Genomic DNA, 25571 nt, shown 5'->3' with positions numbered 1-25571 from the left:
GTGTTTCTTGTTTTGTTCAGAACTGTATGTCCAAAGCTTAATCCACGTAAAAGGTCTCAATCTTTGCTCAAGAAATGACGTGGCAGCTCCACAGTTCTGAGGAACCAAAGGCATCTAAAGTTGCTTCCCCATAAAAATGCCCTTTTGGGATTCCCCAAGGCAGGCTAGGCTTAGGCTGCAGTAACTTCTTTCCCGTTGCCTGCTTTCTTTGGATCTAGACGGTTCTTTTCCTTGATGAAAAAGGCTCTATGTCATCACTACGCCTTCTACTGCGCCGCCGTGACATCACTACTGCTTCTCGCTGAGCCACAAATCCATCCACAGCTCCTTTCTCACCCTCTAGAAACCCCCAACCTTTCAGGGCTCAGCCCAGCTTTGCGTCTCGCCCCGGGCCCCGCCTTCTACGTCACGTCCGCCCGCCCGCGCGGTGATGACGTCATGCTCCTGAGCTGGCGTCACGTGCCCCCCCGCCGGGGGCGGGCCTTGAGGGCGGCGCTTCCGGTCGGCGGAGCCTGGCGGCCGGAGCTGCAGCGGCGGCTGAGACGCGGGGATGGCGGGCGCTGGGAGCGAAGCCCGGTTTGCCGGGCTGTCGCTGATGCAGCTCAACGAGCTGCTGGAGGACGAGGGACAGCTGACGGAGATGGTGCAGAAGATGGAGGAGGTGAGCTGGGCAGGGGCGCGCGGCGGCGGCGCCTCAAGGAGGGGCGTGCGGGGTCGGGGGCCCGCGGCGGGCTGGAGGTGGCCCGAGGCGGGGGCGATCGCGGTGCCTCAAGTTGGGTCGAAGGGTCTGCGACGAGGAATGGGAGGGCTGGAGACGGGGTCGGGGTTGGGGGGACGGAGCTGGGGCCGAGCGGGGCAAAGCGCCCTGAGACGGGGCTCGAGGGCTGACCGGGCTCGGGGCGAGGCTTTGAGGCGCCGAGGCTGGGAGAGTCGGGAACGGGCATTTGGGCACTCAGGGGGCCGTGGCTGAGTCTGGTGGGATGAGGAGGGAATTAGGGGGATGAGACTGGGTTATAGAAGGGAGAGGGGACTGTCGTGGAGGACTAAGGGGTGACTGAGACTGGAGGGAGGGGGCCGAGGACTAGGTCTGGGGAGGGGCTCGGGGGCTTGACGAGAGGGTTGAGAGGTACAGGCGGACTGCAGCAGGAACTGGGGTCTGCGAATAGGTTTTCAGGGGGTGAGCGGACTAGCCGGCTTGCCATTTCCAGGATGGGTTTGGGGGGGCTGAGGCTCTGTAGCCGAGTCTGGACAGTAGTTCTGAGATGGACTTTAGGATTGGGTAGGGTCTCTGAGGTTGTGGGAGGCACGAGGCCATGGTCTTAGCCAGGTTAAGATTTGAGGGGTCCGGGTATCTAAGAGTTCCCGAGTGTTGGAGGGTTCGTATGGGGTCCGCCTTCATTTGGAAGTGGCCCTAGCAGAGCCGTCCTAGGTGGTTCTCCTTGGTCTTGTGGGTGGGAGCAGGAATCCCTTTCTCCATAAAGTTGCCCCTTCCTGTGAAAGAAGGGAATATGGGAATCTAGTGTGGTGGCTTTGCCCCAGTGTCTTACCCTGCTGGGGCCCGTGAGAGTTCCTGGAGCTATTTTTTTGGGAGAAGATAAACCAGGGGTTGGGGGGCTGACAGCCAATCCCTGCCTCTTCAGTAGTGGAGGTCCTTCCCAGCCTCCGAAAGGCATATGCCACCCTGTTTCTGGTTATCTCACTGCATCTCTTGTGGCGTGGTCTGCTCTCCAGGGCAACTGGCTTCACGCTTGGATTTGCAATGTGTGTGTCTCCTTTTCCCAGCCTTTTTGGACTCTTTCTCTGAATGTCCCATCCTGTGGGTCTGGGGCTCGTCCAGGCAGGTGGACACAGGCTGATCCCAGTTCTCCCCAGCCCATTTACCACTCCTCCTTCTTTGTCTACAGAGTCTGAGCCTTCCCACGCCTACAGGGCTGAGCCTCTCACCCAGAAGCCTGAGTGGGGGCTTTTGGCTTTCTTTCCGAAGAGGGATTGTTCAGCACTGAGCCAGCTTCCTTAAAAGGGGGCTTGTATGGAGGTTGCACATGCAAAATCACTGGAAAACCCTCAACAGATTATTGTCCTGAGCTACAGAGAGGCCACTGTAGTAAGATGGTATCAGTCTCTCCATTAATACACCCCTTGTATTCACGGGCTTTGTAACTTGGCACATAGAACATTGCTCTGAGATGCAGTTTCCCTCATTTATGGTCTCCATGTGGCACTTTCCATTTTAGAGAATAATAAGTGACAAAATCCATCTTTCTTGACTGAAAGAGTTTCATGTCTCTAAAGAAGTAAAGTCTTTGCCTAGTTTCTCTGCTTTTCAGTTGCTGGGAGACCTTTTGTTGTATGTCAGCAGGCATCTTTCTAGTTTAATAATAAAACGACAGGTATGTTTTTGTAATGTGTAATACCACCTACAAGTTATTTTGCTGTGGGACTCTTCTGTTTCAGTAAGGACAGAATACTGTATTTATATTGGTGTAGTTAGATTTATTATATTCTACTGTAATAGAAGTAAACGGCCTTGTAGCGGAGGGAAGATTGTGGAGAGAGTCGAGTAATTCTCCTGACTCCGAGGCCGTTAGGGAGAGCATCACTTGTTTCCTCTACTCAAGAAACTGGAGATTATTATGTAAAGGGAAAGGCAAATTAATCCAGCAGAACATTTTTGATGGGCTTTTTTTTTTTTTTAAGTAGAGGTAACCATCCTACCAGAATATCCTATATAAATAACTGCACTTGATCAGACCTCATAATCACATAATTCAAGTTAACTTACGCAGCAGCAGTTTTTCTTCAGGGTGTAGTGCTTTTAAAAACAAGGAAACTGATCCAGAAGACCAAACGTCAGCCAAGCAGCTCAGCTAGCTACAGTCACACTTAGCAAATCCTGTTCCTATGGTCACATGTGGCATGTTTCTGTAAGGAACAGGTATAACATGAATAACTAAAATTTTGGCCATGGTATTTTGACTCAGGAATTAGTGTTATGCATTGGCTTATTGGCTTTTTTTTCGGGGTGGTTGTGAGACACAGAAGAAAATACTCTGAACTGTCCTCTCCTGACCAAAGGGAATTTACAGACTTTGGAATCAAATATTCTAGGCTGGACATGGCCACTTCCCAGCTGTGTGATTTCAGGCAAATTAATCCACCCTGAGCATCTGTTGGGAGAGGGCTAATAGAGTTGACGTGGGGATTATGGGAGATAGTGCACGTTAACACAGCATGTAGTTAGTGCTCAATAAAGAGTAATTGTAGTCACTTAAAATCAGCTAATTCATTGTTTTAGAAAGGTGCTGACAGCCATTAATATAGAAGATCATCCTGACAAGTTAATAAGGGTCTTAGTTCAAGAATGTTAAGTAAATTTTTATTTGCCAGTAGCTTAAGAAACGTCTTACCTTTCTGTCATCAAAATGGTTATGTATCCCAGTAGGTCTAGGAAGAGACCGTGAATGGAACAGGCCTTTTTCAAGCGTAGAATCTCTTAATCTGTACCAAAGGCTTTTTTTTTTTTTTAATTGGCAGAAGGAAGTGTTTTAAATTGTAGAGTAAGACTTCTTCAAGCCTGAGGGGATATTTTGTGGCGACTGGCAAGCGTGGCTGGGTTTCGAAGGCATTCACTGTTAGGTCTGAGCACAGCTGGGCATTATACTTCCCTTACATTGTTTTAATTGGGGTGTGTGCACTTTAGCACAGCTCAAGACATTAAAATCATGTCGGAGCTATAGATGGTCTCCTTTCCAGTGTCCCTGTGTTTATCTTTTCCTGTTCCTCCTGTCCATTATGCAGTTCCCTAAATGTAATACCATCCCCAGTGATCTTTGCTCTTTCCTTTCCTGTGGGCTGACGTTTCATATGCACACATTTTATTTTTATTTAAAGTTATTTTTACATGGCAGTGGAATGTGCCTTTCTCTCTCCGTCCACATTAACCCTGTTGGACTTACAGGGCACTCCCTTAAAAGGAACTGTCGCTTAGGGGATTAGGCAGCTAAACCGCACCTCCTTGGGTCACGCTGTGTGCCTTCTGAGGAAATGTTGATTGGTTGGCGTTAACTAATAATTCCACCTAACTAAGGTTCAAAACCAGGATCTGTGTTCCTTTGGCAAGGGAACATGCCACATGAAGAAACGCTAAGGGGCTGAAAAACAGATTGTTTTGTGGAAAGAGTCTGGTTTGGGAGAAGCTGTTTCCCTAAGGCGTGTTCTGGTGTGATTTGTGTGGGGTTGCAAAGCTCCTGCGTGAATCATAATGGCTCATTGAAAAGTACTGACCTTGCTTTAAACCCAGGGACTGTTTCCTCAACACGCCGAGCGCTGGTGGGACTGGTTTTTGGAAGTTAAGATTTAAACTCTTGGAGTATCTGCTACTAGAGTTTCTGTTCACGTTGTGCAGTCATTGTGTCGAAAGGCTGCAACTTTTACATTTGAGTCTTCTCTTCCATCGACTTACTATTTTCACTCTTGAGTAAAAAATTACTATGCCTGAGATTGTTTTCTGAAATTCAGTGTTTTTAAAGGAGGCATTACGATTTTGTGGAGGGGCTCTTGGGTGTCTCAGTTAAGCGTCTGCCTACAGCTCAGGTTGTGATCCCAGGGTCCCCCACTCAGCGGGAAGCCTGCTTCTCCCTCTCTCTCTGCCCCTCCCCTCCACTTGGGTGCACTCTCCCTCTCAAATAAACAAAGTCTTAAAAAAAAAAAAAAGGTTTTATGGAAAGAGCATAGCTGAGAGTTGTGCGATGACCTTTCAGTTACTTAAACCCTCTGTGCTTGGTTCCTCCACTGTCAAGTGAGGGTAGTAACTATGTGGGTGTTGTGAGGCCCAGTGGAATGGCAGGTGAAGGTAGTACTTGGCACAGAGGGGGCATCTATACAGGCTAGCCCTCTTGAGAGAGATTCAGGAGGTGCCTGGGTGGCTCAGTCGTTAAGTGTCTGCCTTTGGCTCAGGTCATGATCCCAGGGTCCTGGGATGAGCCCCGAATCGGGCTTCCTGCTGGGTGGGAGGCCTGCTTCTCCCTCTCCCACTCCCCCTGCTTGTGTACCCTCTCTCTCTGTGTCTCTCTCTGTCAAATAAATAAATAAAATTTTTTTTTTAAAGATTTTATTTATTTGACAGAGAGATCACAAGCAGGCAGAGAGGCAGGCAGAGAGAGAGGAGGATGCAGGCTCCCTGCTGAGCAGAGAGCCCGATGCGGGGCTCGATCCCAGGACTCCGAGATCATGACCCGAGCCGAAGGCAGCGGCTTAACCCACTGAGCCACCCAGGCGCCCCTAAATAACATTTTTTTAAAAAATAAAAAAAAACAAATAAGATTCAGAATTTTTAGACTGGCTGGCTTAGGTGAAATCACTTAGGTAATTGCTCTGTCCTACCTGTGCCTAGATTGAAAGGACTGTGGGTGTGGTATAGTGCAGGACTGACTTTTGATACTAGCTGCGGACCTTGGGCAGGGACTGTCTTCCCAAGTGGAGTATCCGCATTGCAAATAAAAGAGATGGCAGCAGTGACCTACTTTATCGGGTTGGTTGGGTGGATGAAATGAGTGTTTAAGATGCTTAGTGTGGCACCCAGCACAGTGAGCGCTCAGGAAGTTGTTATCAGCTGTTACTGCTAAAACGAAAAGGCTTCATATTCTTGCTGCCATTTCAAGAAGATCGCACCTCAGTTCCACAGCTGTGGGGCACTTACTGCATGCGAGGCACTTTAAAGATGGAAACATGAGTAGGGCATCACAATCCCCGTATTATAATTTGGGGAAGAAACAGAGTACACAGACACAGCACAAGAGAGAATGCGCGGTGGGGAGTTTGAGTCCCAGAAGATGAGCGCGATGACGATGGACGGCGATGGTGGCAGACCAGCAGCGTGGACATACCTAAAAGCGGCACTTGAAAATGGCTAAAATGGTATATTTTATATTTTATCACAATTTTTTAAAAAGCCTAAAAGGAAGGGTCCCATGTGAATTGTAGATGATATTCGAAGGGCGAGTGAAGAGGTTCTCTAGCTCCAGTAGTTAGCTCCCTAGTGCAAGAGATGGATTTCGATAGGTGGGTAAGATTTAAGAAGGTAAACGGTCAGATCCAGTAACACCTCTGCGCGGGCGTAGAGTAACGTAAGGGGCGTCTCTGTACGGCAGCCAGCGTAGGGGGTCGGCACTGTCAGCCCGGCGTAAGCCCCCTCTGTGCTCCATCCCGGGCATGGCAGCCCCGTCCACCCCCGCCAGGGTCTTGAGTTAGGTATTTACTTCTCTAAGTCGGGTTCTGAGGGAGAAGTACGGGGGATCAGGAGGAAGTGACAGCAGGAAAGCACGGGACAGGCTTCCTGAGTGGCGAGTTGCATCTCCTCTGCCAGATGAGGTCTCCTGCCATCAGAGAGATGGTGGGGGCGGTGGGCCGGTGGGGGTCGGAGGGGTGGGGAGTGGGAGGCCCGTAGTTTGGTAGCAGTGAGTTTCCATGACTTTGCGGAGCCCAAGAGCGCTGTGATCAGACGTGCACTTCAGGAGGCTGGCTTGGCAGTAGAGTATGGGCGGGGTGAGTGCAGGAAGGTTCAGGAAAGGCCGCTTGGAAGTGGAAGTTCAGGAAAGAAGAAGCCAGGGTTGGAGCTGGGGCTCTGGAAGGCGGGATTCCAGCCTCACCAGCTTTGCCCCCCATGCGCTCCCCCTGCCTCCTCAGTTACAGACGCACGGCACCGTCTCTTCGCTCCTTCATATGCCTCTTCCACGGCGCTCGTCACACATTTTGTCACATTGACTTCCTTGTGTCCCTGGCTAGTCTGGGGCCTCCATTTCGTCCTGTGTGTCTTTGTGTCCTTGGCATGTAGGTGCTGCCAGGTGAGTGGAGCTAACTGGCTGCAGGTGGACACGAGTAAGGGGGGGGTCGGGGCGAGGGCTTCCTGAGACCCTGCGGCCCGAGAGTGCGGGGCACGAGCACCGGGTCGTGGCGCCTCTGGCAGCAGCTGGAAATACAGCTCTAGAGCTGGGGAGCGGCCAGCGGACATACGGGTTTGGGGCCCGCTTCCTTCGGGAAGAATGTAAAAGTTTGAAAGTCCACCAGGAGTAACTTTCGGGCTGGGAGAAGCCCAGGGAGAAACGAGGCTGGTGTTTTATGGGCAGGCGGACATCCTGTTACAGTGTTTGTACCGACCGTATCAGACGAGTCGAAAGAGGAACCTGGAAGCAGACGGAACTGTTTGAGCCTCATCTGTCAAGCAGAACTGATGTGCTCTCGAGCTAAGTCAGCGCGGTTGTTTGTACACAACCCTGCCTCGCGCTGGCTCAGCCTGGCGACTGCTGGACTTGACGAGGGTGTGAAAGTGATATGCATTCGGTAGGAAGCGTATTGGAATTTTTTTTAAAGATTTTATTTATTAATTTGATAGAGATCATAAGTAGGCAGAGAGAGTGGGGGAAGCAGGCTCTCCACAGCAGAGAGCCCGATGTGGGGCTCGAACCCAGGATCCTGAGATCATGACCTGAGCCGAAGGCAGAGGCTCAACCCACTGAGCCACCCAGGTGCCCCTGTACTTGGAATTTTGAGTTTGTCTTGTTGCTGGCTCACGATCCGTCGTCCCGTCCTCTCCTGTGATGCTGGGCAGTGGCTGCCCCCCCCCATCAGCCACCTGATCACGAGGGTCCACTACCAGTACACTGACCGCACCTGCACGGCCCTTCTGTTTGTCACTCTCAGTGCAGTAGTCAGGAAGTTACATGGGATCGTCAACACTTCCTTATAAAACAGGCTTGTGTTTGGGTGCCTGTTTGGGTCAGTCAGTAGAGCATGCGACTCTTGGTCTCAGGGTTGTGAGTTCAAGCCCCATGTTGGGCATGGAGCTTACTTACATTTAAAAAATAATAAAATCTTGGGCGCCTGGTGGCTCAGTGGGTTAAGCCGCTGCCTTCGGCTCAGGTCATGATCTCAGGGTCCTGGGATCGAGTCCCGTATCAGGCTATCTGCTCAGCAAGGAGCCTGCTTCCCCCCCCAATCTCTCTCTCTCTCTGCCTGCCTCTCTGTCTACTTGTGATCTCTCTCTGTCAAATAAATAAATAAAATCTTTAAAAAAATAATAATAAAATCTTAAAAAGGCTTTGTCATAGGTGGTTTTGCTCACATCAGTGTTCTGAGCACAATTAAGGTGGTCTAGGGTAAGTATGGTGTATTTGCTAGATTAGACGTATTAAATACATTTTTGACTTTGTGATATATTTTTAAAAATTTTTTATTAACACATAATGTATTAGCCCCAGGGGTACAGGTCTGTGAATCGCCAGGTTTACACACTTCACAGCACTCACCATAGCACATACCCTCCCCGTTGTCCATAACGCAACCACCCTCTCCCTACCCCCGTCCCCCTGGCAACCCTCACTTTGTTTTGTGACATTAAGAGTCTCTTATGGTTTGTCTCCCTCCCAATCCCATCTTGCTTCATTTATTCTTTTCCTACTCCCAAACCCTCCATGTTGCCTCTCAACTTCCTCATATCAGGGAGATCATATGATAAATGTCTTTCTCTGATTGACTTATTTCACTAAGCATAATACCCTCTAGTTCCATCCACGTCATTGCAAATGGCAAGATTTCATTCCTTTTGATGGCTGCCTAGTATTCCATTGCGTGTATCCACATCTTCTTTATCCATTCATCTGTTGATGGACATCTAGGTTCTTTCCATAGTTTGGCTGTTGTGGACATTGCTGCTATAAACATTTGGGTGCACGTGCCCCTTTGGATGACTTAAAGATATTTTTTATGATGGGTTTATCAGGATATAACTCCATTGTCAATGAAGGAAGATCTGTATTTGGCTTTTTCACAGTATTTGTAGCAGAATGTTGCTGTGGGGATTATGCCCAATGTGCAGCGCAGGGTTTTCTGTAAACGCCCTGTGTGTCTGCCGCTGCTCACGTATGTAATCACGGACTCTGAACGTGCCGAGACCAGAGTTGGTTTGTTTCCCCCTCTGCTGTGTGGGTTTTTCAGATTCTGTCATCATTAGGGAAAACTCTTACCTAGGAATAAAAGGCAGGAGAGTTGTTCGTAGAGTTGGTTCCTAGGGAAAGGATGAAAGCAGGGAGGTGGATGGGGCTGTGTTGTCATAGATTGTGTTGCAGTATGTCAAGAGAAAGCTTTTGAAAGCATTTCTAAAGAAAAAGAAAAAGAAAGCATTTCTCACAGAATTATGAGGAATATCGTTCATTACTCTGCCAAGGAGTTGGTGTGAAAAGCAGATATTTGACTAGCTTGTTGCAGTGCAAGCAGTGTCATAGTTAATGTTTCCTTCACGTCTGACCTTTCATTATCACCAAAGCTGGTGCCACCAAGAGTGGCACCTCGAGGTTCTATTCCTGTCCGTTGCCCGGTGCCTGGGGTGGCAGAGTGGCAGAGGGAGCGCTGATGACCGCCTGCCATCAGACCGCAGCTGTCATTAGCGTGAGCGCAGCTGTGACCCAGCCAGTTCATTCATTACTCAGCCTTTACGGAGCACCTTGGGGATGGGAAGCCACGAAGGCACTTCACTTTCCTCTTTTAGGATTGCGCAGTGTGCAAAAGTCAGTCTTCCCAGACACTGGGTGGGTGACACAGTGGTGATGGGACACTAGTGGGAGGGGACCCAACAGGCCTTTGTGGGGGTGGGGGGATCCGTAGAGAATGTTTCCTGGAGGAGATGACTCGTGAGCTGTGACTCAAAGGGAGAGTTAACAGGTAATGAGGGAGAAGGCCTTCCAGGCATGGGGGCAGACACCTGGCACAGAGGAAAAGGCTGGAGAGGGGTGCACAACAGGACTATTCCGGCCGCGCTGGAAGGTCAGGGCAGGGCGGGGTCGGGGAAGAGGCCAGAGAGGCCTGTGAGACCAGGTGGCTTGATCCTCTTGGCAGAGGGAGCCACGGGAGTGCTGCGGTCATAGTTGGGACTTAAATGGATGGTTCCAGCAGCCCTGATGGTGGAGGCGGGGGTGGATTTGAGGGGAGAAGACCAGACAGCTGGAAGGCTGAAAGCTGGTTTATAACAGAGAGCTTCGGGACAGCCAAAATCACCATCTCAGGGGCTCACACCAGGCTCCTTGGAGGGCCTGGGAGTCTTGTTTTGTACCTAATTCAAATAGGAACACATTTGGTCATATGGTTTCTCTGTCAGTGGCAGATTTTTGAAGGGTATAGGGAAAAACTAACAGAGCCGGTAACACCATCCGGAAATAAATGATAAGGAGGAGGCAAAAGTTATAAAAAGTCTCATGAAAAATATAAGGTCAGTTCTTAAGCGTATTGGCTCAAGATGGGATTTGGGTTGCTAGGAAACCCTGGGCACTGTTACCCTTCCTAAATGTCCGGCAGGAGGATTAACCACGAGCAAGCTGCTCAGCCCGGGCCCCGGGGCCGTTTTCATAAGGTGCTGCGGCTGTTGGCTTTGGGGCGGCACTTCCCTTGGCCGTCCTCGAGGCCCTAATTCTGTGCACGTCGTGGTGGTCGCAGGGAGAGGAGTTCCATGGTGAATCAGTTTGGAAAACCAGGGCTAAGAGGTTTCGGTTTTGCTTTGCTTTGTTTGGTCCTTACTGCCCGGGTGTGTGGTGAAACCCCAGAGGGCCAGACCGCGCAGCGTTTCCCAGACTTGCTCGTGGAACTTCGTGGGACTGCTTCCCTGGGGCTCGCCTTGGCAAGTGCTTCTGTAGGGGATAAGTGTGCCATCTGCTCCCAGTGCCCACGGGTACTGCCGCTTCACATGGGAGCTGGAGTTGCTTGGTATTCACAGCGCTGGCTCTGTGTCCTCCGGGCGGGCCTGCTTTCACACACTCTGCCGGAGAGCGCAGGGAGTGTACGGTAGACGGGAGCTTATTTTAGTTGTCTTGAGTATGTAGTCGTTCACGTTTCTGATAACAGGTGATCAAATCTTTAAAAATGTGTTTTGTGTTTATTATAGAAAAATTTAAAAATGCAGAAAATTATAAGGAAGAAAAACATAATCACGTGTAATACCACCCAGAGAGAAATACTATCGACATTTTATATGGTTTTTTTGGTTTTGTTTTGTTTCCTACTTTTCTCCCACTGGGATTATTCTGTATAGAGAGTTTTTTGTTTGGGGTATGTGTGTGTTTTAACCTAAAGTTATACTCTGGGCATTTTCTTATTTTTATGTCCTTTTTTCTTTTTCATTGTTTTTTTAAGTACCTAGTGTAGGGCTTGAACTCATGACCCTGAGGTCAAGACTTACGTGCTCTACCAACTGAGACAGCCAGGGGCCTCATTTTCTTATTTTTTATTATATATTATATGATATATATATATATCATATATTATATGACTGTTTTATTTGTTGTTGTTGTTTTGTTTTGCTTTGTTTTTAAGATTTTATTTGAGCGAGAGCACACGTAATCCCAGGACCCTGAGATCATGGCCAGAGCCGAAGTTAGACCTTAACTGACTGAGCCACCAGGTCCCCATGACCGTGTGTTTAATGGCTGCTTGATACTTGATCATGTGGATATGTCCTAATTTATGTGACCATTCCCTTATTGGATATTAGGTGCTTTTTCTTTCTTTCTTTCTTTCTTTCTTTTTTTTTTTTTGCTATCCTACATTATATTGTGATTAACCTCTTTGAACATAAATCTGTTAATCATTTTTTTCTTTTTTGTTTTTTAAAGATTTTTATTTATTTATTTGACAGAGATCACAAGTAGGGAGAGAGGCAGGCAGAGAGGGAGGAGGAAGCACGTGCCCTGCGGAGCAGAGAGCCTGATGTGGGGCTTGATCCCAGGACCCTGAGATCATGACCTGAGCTGAAGGCAGAGGCTTTAACCCACTGAGCCAGGCGCCCCGATCATTTTTTTAAGTTGATATTTTAAGTCTTAAGTAGGCAGTTTTTTGTGTTTTTTTTTTGTTTTTTTGTTTTTTGTTTTTGTTTTTAGTTAGAACATCAAATTCCCTACAGGAGATAACATTGCAGGTCTTTTTTGTTATGAAATTTAAGTAGAATAATTTCAGGGTAACTGATTCTTCTTTGATCCCTTTCTCTACCCCTGGACTAAAAAAAAAAAAAAAAAAAATCCCACTATTAGAATATTATTTTCTCATACTGAAGAGAAGATGAATAATTTTAGTCATGTGAGAGTAAGTTTTATCCACTAAACTGAATTCTTGACTCAGGTGTTGGAAAGTTTATATCATGATGTATTTTAAGTGTAAAAGCAAAAATTGTCAAATGATGTATTCTTAATACACATAATCTAGGCTCCGCCTGGTTAGGCATTTTCGTATTTGCACCTGTGTAAAGACTATCCTAGAAAATTCTCATATATTCATTTCTTGTAAATTGTGGTTAAAAAGAAATTGAGAAAAGGGAAAAAACCCTTGAGCTCTTAACAAATGACTGCTTTGGTGGTTTGCCCTGGTCTGAAACTGCTAACAAGAAAAGCAGAATTTATAGGGCGCCTGGGTGGCTCAGTTGGTTAACTGCCTGCCTTTGGCTCAGGTTATGATCCCAGGGTCCTGGGATGGAGCCCTGCAGATCCCGTACCATCAGGCTCCCGCAGAGCAAGGAGCCTGCTTCTCCCTCTCTGTCTGTCACTCCCCCTGCTTGTGTGCGTTCTCTCTCCCTCTCTCTCTCCCTGTCACATAAAATCTTAAGAAATAACAACACAAAGAAACCCACAAAAACCCCCAGAACTTAGAAGGTCTGTCTTTCATAGGCTTTCTTTTGGGGAAGGGTAGGAGTGATTTGGATTTAAAATTACAGTAGAAGCTATTTTTTTTTTTTTTTTTTTTTTATTTATTTGACAGAGAGAGAGAGAGATCACAAGCAGGCAGAGAGGCAGGCAGAGAGAGGAGGAAGCAGGCTCACTAGAGAGCAGAAAGCCCGATGCGGGGCTCGATCCCAGAACCCTGAGATCATGACCTGAGCCAAAGGCAGAGGCTTAACCCACTGAGCCACCCAGGCGCCCCCAGTAGAAGCTATTAATCCCTTCACTTAACCAGAGCGTCCCCGTTATTGGCATTTCCCTCCATTGGACATAGTGATTGATGCCCCCCCCCCCACCATGATCATGATCAGCTGTCTGGACATTTCTGCTTCCACACTGCGGCTGTATGCTTATTGAGAGTTGAGGACCTTTCTATTCTGGTTTTCTTTTCTTTTTAAGATTTTATTTATTTGACACACAGAGATCACAAGTAGGCAGAGAGGCAGGCAGAGAGAGGGGGAAGCAGGCTTCCCGCTGAGCAGAGAGCCTGATGCGGAGCTTGATCCCAGGACCCTGAGATCATGACCTGAGCCAAAGGCAGATGCTTAAGCCACTGAGCCACCCAGGCACCCCTCTATTCTGGTTTTCTTACAGTAATTAACTTAATTTCATTAAATACTGCGATAACTGATGAGCCATAGATGAAAAGGCAAGGAGAGAAGGTGGAGTTGAGTGCTTTGGAGAGTTAACAGAGCGGGGCCCTAGAGACAGACTTGTTAGTGACTTAGGATGGACCAGGCTGCGGGGGGAACGGAATTCCAGGATTCTGCACTGGTCCCGCATGGCCAGTGCTTAAACCTTCCATATCAAAGGGTGTGGTCTGGATGAAAAAGAACTTCTGGAACTAGAGCTAGTAGACCCTTTCTCTAGGAAAAGAGCTTTGCCTTGAATGAAGAAGTGGACAGATGTATATCTTTTAAAATTTTGTGTGTTTACTGATTTACGGCTTTAACCAAACCGCGCAGCTGACCAACAGCTAATTGGTTCTGATAATATGGACTGAGGGCTGGGTGCCTGGGGGGCTCAGTGGGTTAAAGCCTCTGCCTTCGGCTCAGGTCATGGTCTCAGGGTCCTGGAATGGAGCCTCGCATTGGGCTGTCCACTCAGCAGGGAGCCTGCTTCCCTTTCTCTCTCTCTGCCTACTTGTGATCTCTCTCTCTGTCAAATAAATAAATAAAATCTTTGAAAAGAAAATATGGACTGAGTGCTTCTGGATGGCTTCCCTGGTTCCCTAGCCGACATTGATTCGGTAGGACCAAGTGTGACAAGCCCCTTGCCTTTAGGAGACAAGGACAAAGGCAGTTAACACATTGATTGGTTTGGGTGTTCCTGTCCTGCCTTCTGTTTCTCCCTCTCCCCAGAGTACTCAGGAATTACAAGGTCACGATCCTAAGAAAGTAACATATTCTGACAGGTGACAAGTTATCAGAACCGGTCACACCTATTATATTTCTTTCTTGTTGACATCATTGCATGTAAGTCCAGGAAGTAGGAAGGTCCCGCCCCCCTGTGAATGTTAGGAAGTAAGTCTTCTAGGAAAACAAAAGCACCCTGGTATTTTGAACCTGCCAGAACTAGAAAGCTAATTCTTCTCTGGGACTAGTCCATTTATTTTCAGACGTAGCCTTTTGCATTTCTATGGTTAGTTGCACTTGAAGGCAGTGACATTCTAATTTAAAAGATGAGAGCCAGGTCCATATGGAAGGGATCATTCCTGTCTCGGTCTGGTTTCCTGCTACTTTCTGAGGGCAGCAGGTTTCATCTCACGGATTTTGACACCTTCAATCAAAAATAGCAACCTTTATTAATCTAGCACGCTCGCTGTGTTGAGCGGGTTGTTTTGGTGGAACATTAGGTAAGCAGCCAGTAAATTTTCTCTCCCAAGTAGGCTGTAGCCTTGGAGATGGTTTCACACAACCCACGAGATGGTTGTATTTTAGGGAAGTTTCATAATGTTCTATAGTCCTTTCACTGTATTTTTGAGTTTTCAGATCTTTATAATTTTGTTAACATGTTAAACAGTCCAGCTCTCAGCTGTTAGGTTTTCTCGTTTAATTTCGGATTGAATTAAGCTATGTTTGCAGCACAGCTCTGAGGTCCTGTGGGCTTGGATTACGGGCTCGAAAGCCTGAATGTACTTGGAAGACGGGAGAGCGAGGACTTTGTCGCTGGCAAGGTCTTCACTGAATGAACGGAAGATGAAGCTGGGCTTTCTAATAACCTAAGCTCTGACAGTAAAGCCTGCACTCAAATTGCGTGTGATCTTGGTGATTTTACCCTGAGATTAATTGGTGATCTAGATCAAGGGTAGCACAATGAAAGGAGAGATTAACCTGGCTGAACGCATGCCAGCCTTTTGGTCATCCGATCCATAAGCTTGTGCGTAGTCTTAATGCAACTGAACGTTTTCTACTGGCAGGAAGTACAAAAGCTAAGTTTTGTTTTTCCCCTTATCTTTATATTATGGATAGCTTTCAATTTAATTTTATCTGGAGAGGAAAATATGAAAATCAAAATGAATTTCCCACCAAAAGGAGCCAGCATTTCTTTGAGAGGGCCTGGTCCAGATTGGGGGCAGCAAATGTACACACGGGTCTGAGACCCCTTGTTCTACTAGAGGGCGGGGCAGCTGTCCAGCCCCTGGGGACCCAGCTGGAGTGTCTCCCAGCGGCAGTGCAGTTCGAGCGTCAGGAGGATCACTAACTGCAATTAACTGAAACCTGTAAAAAATACAAACCTATTACTTAGTAAAGATCCTCCCCCGGAAAGCTTATTAGTCATTCTCAGAGGTTGCTTCATCATTAACTCAGGCTTCTAAAAGTTGCTTTAAGGCTGGGGGGAGGTTGCGGTGGAAATAAACAGTCCTCCTGCTTTTCCTGTATAAACGATTTCAGATGGTCAGCCAGACGAGGCAGAAGCTACTTACACGAGGGCTCGAAGGAACACATGCAGAAGTTGAAATCAGAGAGTTATTGTTAACTTTTGTGTGATTATGGCATTATCGTTATAAAGTTCTTCCGTATTAAAGATACACACTGAAGTTAGGGTGAAATGATAAGATGCCTGAAATTTGCTTTAAAATACTTGAGGAAAAAAGTAGGGGGGCGCCTGGTGGCTCCAGGCCATGATCCCGGGGTCCTGGGATCGAGCCCCGCATTGGGCTCCCTGCTCAGCGGGGAACCCATTTCTCCCTCTCCCTCTGCTGCTCCCCCTACTTGTGCTCTCTCTCTCTGCCAAATAAGTAAATAAAATCTTAAAAAAGTGGGGAGTACCTCAATGAAGCAGGGTGGGCACATGTTAGTAACTGTCAAACCCGGGATGAGGTACACAGATTTGTTACACTCCTCTCTCTACTTTCCCTTCGTGTTTGAAAATATCCTCAATAAAAAGGTAAGTAAAATACAGAAATTCAGATGAGCGAACCCTAGAACTTGAAAATAGGGAAATGAGAGTAGATGAGCTCTCTGCGTGGCTGGGAGATGCTACGGGTCATGTGGGGCATAATCTGCAGAAAACGTCCCTGGGAGAGTGTCCGGACACTGTACCTCGTGACTCTGCTTACTCACAGGCACGCCAGACTCTGCCGCTCTCTCAAACCTCCCTGAGATTGTATTTCTTTCCTGGGTAAAATGGGGGCAGATCGGCCTCCCCTTCGCTGAGGGGCTTAAATGCATGAAGAGAAGGTGGCACAATGCCAGGCATGCAGTAGGTGCTCAATAAATGTTAGCAAATGCTGTTGAAACATGAAGTTTTCACATCACCAGTAACTTAAGTCTTTGAGTTCATGTCTATTTGGACTTTTGTTGTTCTTTTCTCTTTTGAGCCATTTATTTGAAGAGCAAATGCAGTCTGTGTTCAGGGCTGCAGTGCGCAGGGTCTGGCGCCCCCTGGAGTTGGGCAGCGTGACGCTCAGGGCCCGCCTACACTCGGGGTCAGGACAGACCGCTCTGGTTACGGGCTCCCCAGAACCCGGGAGCAGGTGCTTCACTGGCATTTCCTGATGAATGAACGCAGGAACGCGCGCAGCCCGCGCGCCACTGCCGGAGCATCTTGTTGTGGCTGTTACAAGCCGTACCGAGGTCCTGCAAGTTGCGAGCGTTTTCAAACTACAGCCCCGTGGTGCCCTCGCCCGCCCGTTCCCACCTGCTTTCCCGGCGGGGGAGGGCTGAGTTGCCGCTGCAGAGGCCGGCGCTGTGTGAAGCCGGCTCCCGCCTGAGGTGTCCCCGCGTGTGTTCCGTGTCGCCGGTTTCTCCGCAGTGATGGGCAGTCTTGCTTCAGAGCAGTCGCCGTCGTCCTGAGTCTCCTCCTACAGTTCACTGCCAAACCACGGTACACTGTGGAAGCGTCTGGTTTGGGAAACCTCCGCAGAGCTCAGACCTCCCATCCAGTGCCGGCTGGCAGGGCGCAGGCGGCTTCCGTCCCCGTGCCTCGCCGCGGTGACCGTTGCGCGTGTGACCCAGAGGGCGGTTGATATGGTCTCTTCCACACCAGCTTTATTTCTGACTACACTTCCCCAGCCCAGATTGACAGAACGGCGTGCGTGTGAGGTAGCACGGGCGGGCTGCGGGACCTTCCTGGATTAACGGGAGCATCGCCAGAGACAAAGGGGTCTTCGCGTTTCTGCCTGGACGAGCATGTCTGAAATAACTCGTTTTCTTTCTCTTTCTTTTTTTTCTTAAAGATTTTATTTATGTATTTGACAGAGAGACCCAGCGAGAGAGGGAACACAAGCAAGGGGAGTGGGAGAGGGAGAAGCAGGCTTCCCACCGAGCAGGGAGCCCGATGTGGGGCTCGATCCCAGGACCCTGGGATCACGACCTGAGCCGAAGGCAGACACCTAACGACTGAGCCACCAGGCGCCCGGTTTTCTTTTTCTGAAATTTGGTTGTGTGTGTGTGTGTGTGTGTGTGTGTGTTGTGTGGTCGATGGTCCTTCTTTTTGTCTGTTGCTGAAGCACCGCTGCCCTGTAACGTCGTCCGTTTCAGGCGGAGCACGTCGTGCTCGGACGCGTGTGCACATGACTCAGCCGCCAGGATAAGCGCGGTCCCCCTCTGTCCCCTTCCCGCGTTGTTACAGTATCACTGTGTTCCCTCTGCTGTACTCTCCGCCTCCAACACGAATGTGGAACTCGAGTCTGTATCTCTTAATCCCCTTCACCTGTGTCACCCTTTTTTTTTTTTTTTTTAATTAGAAACAGTTTATTTTTCTAGAGCCTCTGCTCTTCTGGTTCTAGTACTAACAGGTTGTTTTAAAAAACAGCTTTCTTCCTGTAAACTCACGCATGCTTGTAGTGAATTAGGCACCATGTACAAGGAGAAATAGGAAAGTTTAAAAAAGAAAATCGTTGAGAGGTTGCTGTTGTTAACTTGGTGTGAACATCGGTCCAGACCGCTCGTGGAGGGGGAGAGGCAGAAGGGAGGGGAGAACTGGGGTGCTGCTCCGCAGGCTACAATCCTGCATCTCGTTTTTCTGGGATTAGGAGCAGAAAAGGAAACTGAAGTGGAGTCCGTGATTAAAAACGTGCCCTTACCACAGCGGGGCTGCTTCCTGAAAGGGTTTCTCGGTGGTTGAGAAAAAGGCTCATGAGAACCGTGGAGAGGTCAGCAGCACGGTTTTCTGTGCCCGGGGTCTGGTGGCCCTGTGACCGGCCTCCTGCACCGTGGTGACCCCACAGGCGTTCTCAGGGTCACGGCCCGGATCCAGTCAGGCGCCCAGGCTGGGCTCGGTCTTATGGAAGGTGTGGGGCTGGGCCGGGTGTCGCCCACGGTGGCTGTCGCTTGGCCTTGCTGAGTGTGCTTGTGCCGTCCCCACGGAGAGGGCCGAGGCCGTTCCAGCCAGGTCACCTTTGCTTTGCAAATGATGGAACAAGACTGGCTGTTTCCTCCCCATTTCTAATCTGAGCGGCGGAAAGGAGCGTTACGGAGCAGAGTCTGTTTCTGCGTGAATGTTGCGTCCCGGGCGTGTTCTGAGGCTCTCGGGGCTGGGCTGGCTTTAGTGGGGGCTTCTAAGCTGTCCTGGCCTTGTCCCCTGGAGAGAGCCATGGGTGTGCTCTGGGTAGCCACTCAGAACTTACCGGTATTTACTGACGTAAAAATATCTGAACACCCAAAGGCTATAAACAAATGATGGCCTGTGATGGGTGTCACTTGTCCTTTGATTGGGCCCTTGCTGGCTGGCGGCTTACACCAGCCTTCATGTGTCCTGTGCAAGCAGAACGCCCTTCGATCCTAGCCGCGCAGCTTTGGGCTGCTCTCTTCGAGGACTTCCTAACACACGGGAGATGTGCTTTTGACCTGTTCGAGACCCTACGAGAATAAGATTTCTTTGTAGCTGTGTTATACACGGAGACCAGAGCAGCATGCGTAGCTGGACCCAGGCCTGGGCCTTCTGGAGGATTCGGCCGACTCGGGGTTGGTCTGAGCCAGCCAGCACCCCTCCCCTCCGGTGCTTCTCAGGTCCGGCCGCCGCAGGGGAGCCCTGCACAAGAGCAGTCCTTTAACCGCATGTCGGAGGCAGGCGCTTTGGGATGCCAGCTCCTTTCCGTGGTCCCTACAGAGATCTTTGCTCACAGCCATGCCTCTGCTGAAGATGGAAACCCTGCTTCCAGAATTAGCCTCAGATCCAGTGTGAGAACCTCCCCCGCCCCCCAGCCTCGGTCTCAAGGCCTTGATCAGGGGGGCCTGTCTGCATCAAGGGTTTGGGGCATTGGGTGCTTGTCCTACACAGCTTTGTCCCCCCTTCCACGGTATATGATCCATCTTATTTGCCGGACCTGGCCTCGAGTGACTGGCTTTGGGGTTAGGGAAGGATCTCTGACTCAGTCAGCAGAGCCCTACTGTGTGACCCCCGGGAGGTGCTTGGCACACCGAGACCCTGCCTGTGTTAGCATTCGGTGAGGGGAGAACTTGAGCAGGGACACAAATGTCCTGTTTGCTGATTGTCGCCAGTGGCAGCGACGACATGGGTGTGGGGCCCCGCGAGAAGGAGCCTGGGGGACGAGCAGACCTGAGCTCCGGAGGCGGTAGAGGGAAGGGCTGGTGGGCAGGTGGGGACCAGGTCCCCTGCACCCCAGCAGTGAGGGCGTGCTAAGGTCCGTTCCATTTAACCAGGCTGAGGTCCGCTGAGGTCCATTCCAGTTGTGACGACGGAGTCCGTAGGCCTGTAGGAGCGTCGTCTTCCTCTCAGTGCTCTGTGCCTCCTTCGGCTTGGCAAGTAGTCGTTGCCCAGCCAACGTTTATTGAACAAAGGCTGAAGGTCGAGTCCGAATGCTGGAGTGCCGGCAGCTGGGGCCTGACTGTGGCCTTGAAAACTTGCCCCTTCTCAGCTGTCAGATGAGACTGGCGTGCCAGGGGGTGGGCTCTAGAGAAACTCAGCCGCTTCTTGATTTATAATTTAAATTTTGAGGTAGGTGTAGATTCACAAGCGACTGTAAGAAACTAAAGCTATCCCGTGTGTCACAGCCTCACAGCCGTGGCATTGACCCTGTCCGGATCCGGGAGAGCAGATCCCGGGCCCGTGAGCCTTCTTCCTGAGGTTCTTGCCCGACCACTCAGCTGTCTCCATTTCTGCCACTGCCCCTTCAGGAGTGTGGTGTACACCGGCTCCTCGAGCGTGTGACTCCCGCGCTGGCTCTCTGCCCTCAGCCTGGTTCCCTGGAGTCTCCTGCAAGTTGCCATGTGTGTCAGGCGTCCTTCTTTAGGACTGAGAGGTGTTCCGTGGCGTGGATGGGGTGCGCTTGGTTCTGCCGTCCGTCCCCTGGCGGATGACGGCTGCCTGGCTTTGGGGTTTGGGCTGTCACAAATGAAGCTGTGTTGAACATTTGTGCACAGCGTTTTGTGTAAATATAAGTTTTCATTTCCCCAGGGGTGAATTCCCAGGGGTACAGTTTCTGGGTCGCATCATAGTTACATGTTTAGTTGTGTTTTTTTTTTTTTAAGATTTTATTTATTTGACAGGCGCGGGGTGGGGGGATGCAGGCTCCCCGCTGAGCAGAGAGCCCGATGCGGGGCTCGATCCCAGGACCCTGAGATCATGACCTGAGCCGAAGGCAGACGCTTTAACCCACTGAGCCACCCACGCACCCCTGCATGTTTAGTTTTAAAAGCGGTTGCTGAGCTGTGGTCTTGAGTGGACTAGACAAGGTTTATGTTTGTTTGTTCTCTCAGCTGGCTTAACAGTAGAAGGAAAGCCTCTCGTGCAGCAGCTCCCAGAACTCTGTGCTACACGAGGGCCCCAGACTCTCCCTGCCGGCTAGAAGCAGCAGGAGAGGAGGGTGTTTCTGCTGCACTCACATTGTAGCGTTGAGCTAGAGGCTCAAGTTTGTCTTAATTTAAATCCTTAATTTAAATCCCGTTTTAAGGCAAGCCGAATTTTTAGGGCCCTTGCCCAGCTCCTGGGTGTGGAAGGTACCCCGTGTCTGCTGTGGGGACCGGGGGCCAGGGCGCGCGTGCAATGGGTGCGCGGGTGCAGACCGCTTCGGGGGCAGGGCTGGCACCCTGGGTGGGCTTGGCGGGAGCGGGAGGCCGCGCAGTGGGAAATCTGCACCCAGACTCTCAGGAGGAAGGAAGTCGGCGAAAATAGCCTGGGTGCGGTGGCAGCAGATATCAAGGGGGAAACGAGGTAACGGCTTCGGGCTGCTGGGGAGCTACGAGCACAGCGGGGCAGGATGGTGCCGCGTGGAGATCTCAGGTCCGCGCATTGCGGCTGCCGAGGGCAGTCGCCATCCAGCACGGGTGGCGGCCCATGTGTTTGGGGTTTTCTTTAAGCATAGCTTTGCTGAGTTTTATTAGGAATGCTTCACCTTGTCTCAGACCCGTCCACTTCCCTCACCCTTGTGGTCTGGGGCGCCACGGCTTCCTCCCAAGTCAAGCCGGACAGGCAGATCTGCCCCAGCCTTGGATCTGGAGCCGGGAGGACTCCCGCTGTCCTCCGAGTTGAGGAGGAGCCAGAGGTGGGCGTGGGAGAGCGAGCAGGGTCACTGTAAGCGGAATTCATCCCCGGGGGTGTCCGGCTTTCGTGTTTGATCTCAGCCTGATCACTGAGCCTGGACTGACATCATGCCAGCTGGTTCTCTGCTGTTAAACGTGGTTCCCTAACTTCCTGTGGAGCCGCAGAAACGGGTTTGGAACCGATCTCGCCCTGGATATGCACAGCTGTTGAGTCCTGCTAGCACAGGGAGGAGGAGGGCGTCCCAGCGCCCGCGCGGCTAGCGGAGCAGAGAGCCTGGGCAAGTCACGTGGCCGCCGTCTGCGAGTTGTTGGAACGGAAGTGGCTTTGCTCTTGAGAACGGGGAGCTGCGGCCACACTGCAAACCCAGAGGGGCTGGAGTCTGGGCCGGGAGTGGCCCGCATGCGGTCTCAGGGCCTCGGCCGGGGAGCAGGCCGAGGGAAGCAGATGTGGCAGCTGTGTGGGGGGGGTGTCGGGAGCCCCAGGGGACGGGTCTGTGAGGGGACACGCGTTGGTTCTCATCGTGCCGTGTTCCTTGCAGACGCAGAATGTTCAGCTCAACAAAGAAATGACGCTCGCCAGCAACCGGAGCCTGGCAGAAGGAAACCTCCTGTACCAGCCCCAGCTCGACGCCCTCAAAGCGCGTTTGACCCAAAAATACCAGGAACTGCAGGTTCTCTTTGAAGCCTATCAGATAAAGAAGACCAAATTAGGTAACTTTTCCAGGGTGATTCTTGCAAGAATAACGAGTGGAGGGAGGGGCACGTTTGCAAGCTGTTGGGCCGCAGGGAGAGCAGCGTTCCCGTGGGAAGGTTCCAGGTCGAGACCCTGGGTCAGGCCACAGGGAAAGTTAACTTACAGACCCGTTCTGGCTGTTGAGAGAAGAGACTCAGCCACTTTTCAGACCAAATTTCACCGTGTCCAAACCGCCCAGAGAAGTCCTGTTCTGAGTCATCAGGAGAGCGATGTCTCTCCTGTGGGCCAGGCCCACTAACACTCACACAGGGCAACGTCACACTTAGATTTACGGTCATTACGGAGCTGTAGGAACAGAGTATGGGGTCGCGCGTGCTCTGCGTGGCTTTCCAGGGCGCTGCGGGGAAGGAGGGGCCAAAGCCCGCCCTTCAGTGAGGCGGTCGGGAGGCCTGGTACGGGGTCGCCCTCAGTGCCGTGCCACCCCAGTGCAAGCTCGGAGGCAGGCCCGACAGAGGGGTTCTTCCCTGGCTGGAGGACGTACGTTGTGACGTAGATTGGTGGAAAGCACCTTGGGAAGAGTTGTTTGGCAGGACCTACCTGAAGGCACCCTGTGCTCACTCTGATCCAGCCAGTCCGCCCCGGGTGTGCCGCCGGCAGAGACGGACGGGCCCGAGGGTGCTCGTGGTAGCTTTGTTGGTAACAGCCGAGTGTGGAAACTGCCTACATGTCCGTGCGCAGAAGGCTGGGTCCGTGAGTTCTGGTCTCCACACAGTGGACACTGAAGGAGACGAGGGGAGGTCAGGTCCACGGTGTTGGGGGGAAGGAGCCAGCACAGAGCTCGCCCTGGGGGATGCGTTCCCGTGAGCCTCCCAGCCAGGCAGGACCGGGCATCGGGGCTGCCTCGGGGCCAGTCTCTGGGAGTGGGCCTGGGGAGCCTTTGTGCGTGTTCTGTATCCTGACCTGGGTGGTGGTGCTTGGGGTTTATGCACTTGAGAAAACTGAGGTCCTGGGCTTAAATTCCTCCTGCTCGATGTACGTTACCACTCAGAAATGAATACAGCCGAGATCTGTGTGGGGCGGTTCCGGTCACCTCACATGTTGGGTGACAAGCCTCTGTAGGGCCGGTGACGGTGACATGGGGTGTGGGATGCGTGGCGCAGCCCCAAGTCTGTCCTGCTTTGTCCTGTGTGCTCCTTCCTCCTGGATTTTAAGGCCTTGCTTCCTGGAAAGCCGGCTGCTACCTTCCCAGTTAAAACGCGCCCCTCTTTGAGAGGAGGGTGGCACGGAGTCTGGGGGCGTTCTAGAGTGGCTTGAGGGGCTGCGGCCCGGCCGCCCCCTCCTCTCATCATGCCTCTTGCTTCTTCCAGACCAGCAGTCTAGCAGCGCTTCCCTGGAGACGCTGCTGGCGCTCCTGCAGGCCGAAGGGGCCAAGATTGAGGAAGACACCGAGGTAAAGCCAGCCAGCGTGGGCGCGGGGCCCCAGAGCACAGTTGCCAGGGTCTGGGCCACTTTGGGAGCCGGTGGGCGGCCCGTTGCTCCGCAGCCAGGGGGCGGTAGTGGGTCCGGTGCTCCAGCGGCGGGTGTGCACCGTCCTGCGAGTCCGCGCTGGCCAGGGCTGCCAAGGACCGTGGGCTCCGATCCGCGGGCGGGGCGGAGTCTGTGCTGCGTGGAGCGCTCAAGGTTGGAGCCGCACTAAGAGATACGGCCTGAGTCGGGGTCAGATGTTGCACAATCATAGCAAGGTTCGGCCACATGGTCGAGTTCACCGCTGGGCTTGGGTGGGGGCCCTGGTGGGCACGAGCCTGCTTTGGCCCCCTGAGCCCATAGGGGGCATGTCTGTGAGGGCGCAGCCGGCGGGAGGAAGGAAACGGCTCCGGCTGCGGCTGGCTCGGTGAGAGCGTGGGAACTGGCTAGGGTGGTTTCCTCTGCGCCTCGAAGCCCGGCAGCTCGGGGCTGGGCCCGCTTCCTCTGGGGCTGGCTCCCCCTTGGGCCTGCTGCCGTGGGCAGCTCATGGGGCGCGGCGGGCGGCCTGGACCAGCTGCCTCTTTCCCTTTCTCTCTGCGGGGGGGCTGGGGGCCTCCGCTGAGGTCGGCCGGTCTGCGGTGGGGAGCGTGTGGCGGGTGGGATAAGTGGGGGACGGGATGGAAGGAGGCTGGGTGCTGCCTCTCCCTGGGCGGTGAAGGGAGCTTCCTTCCCTGGGGGCTGACGTGTCCCTGTAATCCGTTCTCCTGCCGCTTTCAGAACATGGCGGAGAAGTTTCTGGACGGAGAGCTTCCTTTGGACTCCTTCATCGATGTCTATCAGAGCCAGCGGAAACTGGCCCACACGCGAAGAGTGAAAATCGAGAAGCTCCAGGAGCTGGTGCTGAAGGGGCAGAGACTTCCGCAGGCCTCTGTGCCGGCCCCGCTGCTGCCCAGGGTGCCCGAGCCGGTGCCCGCCGCCCCCCTGCCCTACCCTACCTCAGAGGCCAGCGGGCCCCCCTCCATGCTACCTCGGCGCATCCCCCCGCCTCCGCCTCCGGTGCCTGCAGGACGCTTGGCCACGCCATTTACCACCGCCATGGGCTCAGGACAGGCGCTCCCGTACCCGGGGTCCCAGTGCCCGCCCCTGCCCCCCCGCGTGGGCCTGGCCCCCCAGCAAGGATTCTCCGCGCAGTTCGTGTCTCCATACCCGCCCGCTCTCCCCCAGAGACCCCCGCCGCGGCTGCCGCCACACCAGCCCGGCTTCATCCTCCAGTGAGTTTCCCCCGTCCTGCCTGGGAGGCCGCACCTGCCGGCCGGGCCTCTGCACGCACAGGCTGTGAGGACCAGGGTGCCGGTGCCCTGGGCCAGCACACCCATTTGATTTTAGAACTAGTAGGTCAGCGGTAAGTAGCCATAGGACCCGGTTTGGTAGCCGGGGGTTGTGTGTGCAAGGCCTCCGCCACGGTCGCGTGGGTTTGTTTTCGGTGTGATTTCTAAGTCTTGTAACGTTGACGGACTTCTCCGTCTGGGGGAAGAGCACCCTCCCTGCCCACCTGCAACCGTGGTCCTCCCCTCGTGGGTTCATTTAATGCGCATGTTCCATCGTTTCTGCTTCGTTTGCAAAAGACTGGGCCACACGGGCTCGCCCACCACACGCCACAGTCCCCGGTCAGGGTGGGCCAGGTGGGCCGCCTGGAAGGTGCTTAATGAATCTGGG

At 52.0% G+C, this 25571-nt stretch overlaps 1 protein-coding gene across 1 annotated transcript; it reads left to right on the top strand.

The window, feature by feature from the left end:
* Positions 1-480: 480 nt before the first annotated feature.
* VPS37B (VPS37B subunit of ESCRT-I) lies at positions 481-25571 on the top strand. The gene is made up of 4 exons (XM_032876401.1): positions 481-661; positions 22237-22408; positions 23759-23841; positions 24633-25571. Exons 1-4 carry the CDS (start codon positions 551-553, stop codon positions 25128-25130), a joined length of 864 nt encoding a protein of 287 aa, XP_032732292.1. The 5' UTR covers positions 481-550; the 3' UTR covers positions 25131-25571.

Source organism: Lontra canadensis, unplaced genomic scaffold (genome assembly GCF_010015895.1).
Source record: "Lontra canadensis isolate GAN:19392208 unplaced genomic scaffold, GSC_riverotter_1.0 scaffold58, whole genome shotgun sequence".
Classification (NCBI taxonomy): Eukaryota; Metazoa; Chordata; class Mammalia; order Carnivora; family Mustelidae; genus Lontra; species Lontra canadensis.
This window is presented reverse-complemented; position numbering and strand designations above follow the sequence as displayed.

What these genes read in the sequence shown, in the direction of transcription:
- VPS37B (XM_032876401.1), top strand. Translation starts at nt 551, where the DNA reads ATGGCGGGCGCTGGGAGCGAAGCCCGGTTTGCCGGGCTGTCGCTGATG. An exon ending in TGGTGCAGAAGATGGAGGAG is followed by an intron (nt 662 to 22,236) that starts GTGAGCTGGGCA and finishes TGTTCCTTGCAG; the next exon opens with ACGCAGAATGTTCAGCTCAA. An exon ending in GATAAAGAAGACCAAATTAG is followed by an intron (nt 22,409 to 23,758) that starts GTAACTTTTCCA and finishes TGCTTCTTCCAG; the next exon opens with ACCAGCAGTCTAGCAGCGCT.